Here is a 4,845-nt window from a genome sequence, read left to right as displayed (position 1 = left end):
GGAGGAGACAGAGTGTCCAGAGGAGACGGAGTGTCCAGAGGAGACGGAGCGTCCAGAGGAGACAGAGTGTCCAGAGGAGGAGACAGAGTGTCCAGAGGAGGAGACAGAGTGTCCAGAGGAGGAGACAGAGTGTCCAGAGGAGACGGAGGTCCAGAGGAGGAGACAGAGTGTCCAGAGGAGACGGAGGTCCAGAGGAGACAGAGTGTCCAGAGGAGACAGAGTGTCCAGAGAGGAGACAGAGTGTCCAGAGGAGACAGAGTGTCCAGAGGAGGAGTCCAGAGGAGACGGAGGTCCAGAAGAGACAGAGGTCCAGAGGAGGAGACAGAGTGTCCAGAGGAGACGGAGGTCCAGAGGAGACGGAGTGTCCAGAGGAGGAGACAGAGTGTCCAGAGGAGACGGAGGTCCAGAGGAGACGCAGCGTCCAGAGGAGACAGAGTGTCCAGAGGAGACGGAGGTCCAGAGAGGAGACGAGCGTCCAGAGGAGAGACAGAGACGGAGGTCCAGAAGAGACAGAGACAGAGTGTCCAGAGGAGGAGACAGAGCGTCCAGAGGAGACGGAGGTCCAGAGGAGGAGACAGAGTGTCCAGAGGAGACAGAGCGTCCAGAGGAGACAGAGCGTCCAGAGGAGACAGAGCGTCCAGAGGAGACAGAGGTCCCAGAGGAGACAGAGCGTCCAGAGGAGACGGAGGTCCAGAGTCCAGAGGAGACAGAGCGTCCAGAGGAGACAGAGCGTCCAGAGGAGACAGAGCGTCCAGAGGAGACAGAGGTCCAGAGGAGGAGACAGAGCGTCCAGAGGAGGAGACAGAGCGTCCAGAGGAGACAGAGGTCCAGAGGAGACAGAGCGTCCAGAGGAGACAGAGGTCCAGAGGAGACGGAGGTCCAGAGGAGACGGAGGTCCAGAGGAGACATCACAGCGCTGCACAGACGTTCTCCTGGTACAAAATCAGCCCCGTTGTGGTTTAAACGCTCCAAACTGGTCAAACGTCTGTAAAGAGAGAGTTTTCATGCAGTAACTAGTTTCCCTCTGAAACATCTTCTGTGAGTCCAGACCAGAAGAAGAAGACCCTCCGCCGGCGGTAGAAAGGACAGGCACTGAGTCGAGGTGGGTCTGAGGTTTTCATGTGGAGGTAAAGACGGAGCGAGACGTCTGTCCTCTGCTGAAGAGTCTCATATTCGTACGTGGAAGTTACTGCAGAGAGAAACACAAACAGGATGAGTTTCATCTGCTGGACCTCAAAGATCCTTCAGACGGACGGATGTCTCACTGTGAGACGTCCTTCATGTCTTCATCAGCCAATCAAATCCATTCACAGATCACCTGAAAACATGTCTTTGATGACCTCCAGTGGTTTAACCTTTCACCTCACTGCTGTGATGTCACAGTGCTCTAGAGTGTACGCTGTGACATCACTGCTGGGTGGTCACCTGTAAAAACTGATCACATCCATCAGTGATGCAGAGAAATGGTGATTTGTTTGCGCTGTCAGCACTGTTACATGTTCTTAGCACTGATAGCACTTTAAGCTCTGTTTGTGCTGTTGCCGTTGTTTTCACTGTTAGCGCTGTTAGCTATTGTTAGCACTGTTAGAATCATTAGCCACCATCTCACATAATGATAAACACATTATAAATATATATATATATATATAATCTGTGCAATATTAACAATCATTCTGTCCGTTCTTTTTATAATATTTTAGTTATTGTTGTTTTAACGTTTTTGCATCAATGCATAAATAATATATTATAAATGATTCTGCATAATGAGAACTTTTACTTTTTGTAAAAGACTGAATGCAGTACTTTTTACTTCCCTGTGGTGTTACTACTTGTACTGCGGTCTCAGGTCACAGTACTTGGTCCTGGTACCTGAGGAAGTCCGGAGCCTTGGAGACCATGTTCTCGAAGTCGGAGAAGGAGAGCTTGCTGTCCCCGTCAAGGTCGGCCTCCTCCATGGACTTGTCACAGACCAGAGAGACCTCCTCGGGGGTCAGCTCTCCTTTGGTCAGCTTGTTCAGGGTCTTCTTCAGGTCCTCCTTACAGATGAAGTCGTCCCTGTTAAAGTCTGGACCAGAACCACAACATCACCCTGAGAGAGAGACAGCTGAGGGGGGTTCACACACTGGAGGGAAGAGAGGGGTCGGCACAGGTCTACCTGTCTACCTACCTGTCTACCTGTCTACCTACCTACCTGTCGACCTACCTGTCTATCTACCTACCTGTCTACCTACCTGTCTATCTACCTACCTGTCTACCTACCTGTCTACATACCTGTCGACCTACCTGCCTGAACAGTTATTGCCTTTAACCAGCAGCAGCTCTAAATGTCCTGTGAGTCCTCGGTGTCTCTTTCTGTTCTGGTCTCAGGGTCCTGGTCCTGGTCTGAGGACCCCCCATCTTACCGTAGATCCTGAAGGCGTAGATGGTCTTGAGTTCTCTGGGTGACGTTTCACAGAGAGCAGAAAACATGTCGACGAAGTCGTTGAAGCTGAGGTTCCCCTGTCCGTCCTCGGAGAACGTCTCCACGATTCTGTCTCTGAACGGGTTCTCCTGTCAGGACAAACACACACGACAGTTATTACCTTTCTGCTTAGAATATATACAACATATACATATATATATATATATATATATATATATATATATATATATATATATATATATATATATATATATATATATAATATTCATATATATATATATATATATATGTATATGTTGTATGTCGTGTGTTTGTCACAGGTGGAGGATTAAAGGGTCACAGGTGGAGGATTAAAGGGTCACAGGTGGAGGATTAAAGGGTCTCAGGTGGAGGATTAAAGGGTCTCAGGTGGAGGATTAAGGGTCACAGGTGGAGGATTAAAGGGTTTCAGGTGGAGGATCACAGGTGGAGGGGTCACAGGTGGAGGATTAAAGGGTTTCAGGTGGAGGATTAAAGGGTTTCAGGTGGAGGATTAAAGGGTTTCAGGTGGAGGACTAAAGGGTCACAGGTGGAGGATTAAGGGTCACAGGTGGAGGATTAAGGGTCACAGGTGGAGGATTAAGGGTTTCAGGTGGAGGATTAAGGGTCACAGGTGGAGGATTAAAGAGTCTCAGGTGGAGGATTAAAGGGTCACAGGTGGAGGATTAAGGGTCACAGGTGGAGGATTAAAGGGTCACAGGGTCACAGGTGGAGGATTAAAGGGTCACAGGTGGAGGATTAAGGGTTTCAGGTGGAGGATTAAGGGTCACAGGTGGAGGATTAAGGGTCACAGGTGGAGGATTAAGGGTTTCAGGTGGAGGACTAAGGGTCACAGGTGGAGGATTAAGGGTTTCAGGTGGAGGATTAAGGGTCACAAGTGGATCACAACAGGGTCACAACAGGTATCATGATGGTCTACCTTGAGCTCCGGCATGGTGACGATCAGCGTCAGAGGAACTCTGATGTCGGGGTTGTTGGTGTAATCCAGCGGCACTAGATGAGGAGCGAGCTCACGATATCGGCCGTGTAACCTGAAACACGGAAGAGGAGTCATGTGACAGGAAACGCAGAGAGCTCAACTATTTATGAAAATTCATCTTTCATGTTCCCCTGAGGATGAACCGTTCTAACTTCATCCATTCTCTGACTTTATTCTATCAACATGTTCATGTGTCCGATACTTTAATGACCCAATACCTGGAGAACATGCTAACGTTAGCTGTATTTATTATAGTGAGCGCCTTGTGAACATGCTAACTATAGCTGTATTTATTATAGTGAGCGCCTTGTGAACATGCTAACTATAGCTGTATTTAACATGTATTTATTATAGTTGTGAACATGCTAACTATAGCTGTATTTATTATAGTGAGCGCCTTGTGAACATGCTAACTATAGCTGTATTTATTATAGTGAGCGCCTTGTGAACATGCTAACTATAGCTGTATTTAGCGCTTGTGAACATTATAGTGAGCGCCTTTGAACATGAACATGCTAACTATAGCTGTATTTACTATAGTGAGCGCCTTGTGAACATGCTAACTATAGCTGTATTTATTATAGTGAGCGCCTTGTGAACATGCTAACTATAGCTGTATTTATTATAGTGAGCGCCTTGTGAACATGCTAACTATAGCTGTATTTACTATAGTGAGCGCCTTGTGAACATGCTAACTATAGCTGTATTTATTATATGAAGCGCCTTGTGAACATGCTAAGTATAGAGCGCCTTGTGAACATGCTAACTATAGCTGTATTTACTATAGTGAGCGCCTTGTGAACATGCTAACTATAGCTGTATTTATTATAGTGAGCGCCTTGTGAACATGCTAACTATAGCTGTATTTACTATAGTGAGCGCCTTGTGAACATGCTAACTATAGCTGTATTTATTATAGTGAGCGCCTTGTGAACATGCTAACGTTAGCTGTATTTACTATAGTGAGCGCCTTGAACATGAACATGCTAACGTTAGCTGTATTTACTATAGTGAGCGCCTTGTGAACATGCTAACTATAGCTGTATTTACTATAGTGAGCGCCTTGTGAACATGCTAACGTTAGCTGTATTTACTATAGTGAGCGCCTTGTGAACATGCTAACTATAGCTGTATTTACTATAGTGAGCGCCTTGTGAACATGCTAACGTTAGCTGTATTTACTATAGTGAGCGCCTTGTGAACATGCTAACTATAGCTGTATTTATTATAGTGAGCGCCTTGTGAACATGCTAACGTTAGCTGTATTTACTATAGTGAGCGCCTTGTGAACATGCTAACGTTAGCTGTATTTACTATAGTGAGCGCCTTGTGAACATGCTAACTATAGCTGTATTTACTATAGCTTGCTAACATGCTAACTATAGCTGTATTTACTATAGTGAGC

The 4,845-nt window shown here is 46.3% G+C and overlaps 1 protein-coding gene across 1 annotated transcript in view; it reads right to left on the bottom strand.

Moving 5' to 3' along the window:
* Positions 1-1,167: 1,167 nt before the first annotated feature.
* Positions 1,168-4,845, bottom strand: part of LOC129104931 (calcium and integrin-binding family member 2-like) — a 5,341-nt gene continuing 1,663 nt past the window's right edge. Inside the window, exons 3-6 of the mRNA XM_054615799.1 lie at positions 3,381-3,492; positions 2,403-2,550; positions 1,870-2,065; positions 1,168-1,189 (exon numbers count right to left, since the gene is read on the bottom strand). Of these exons, the coding sequence (XP_054471774.1) occupies positions 1,168-1,189; positions 1,870-2,065; positions 2,403-2,550; positions 3,381-3,492 (478 nt within the window). The remainder of the gene's footprint in view (positions 1,190-1,869; positions 2,066-2,402; positions 2,551-3,380; positions 3,493-4,845) is intronic.

The sequence above is a fragment of the Anoplopoma fimbria genome, chromosome 2 (genome assembly GCF_027596085.1).
Source record: "Anoplopoma fimbria isolate UVic2021 breed Golden Eagle Sablefish chromosome 2, Afim_UVic_2022, whole genome shotgun sequence".
Classification (NCBI taxonomy): Eukaryota; Metazoa; Chordata; class Actinopteri; order Perciformes; family Anoplopomatidae; genus Anoplopoma; species Anoplopoma fimbria.
The sequence above is the reverse complement of the archived record's forward strand: the minus strand, read 5'-3'. Positions and strand labels throughout refer to the sequence as shown.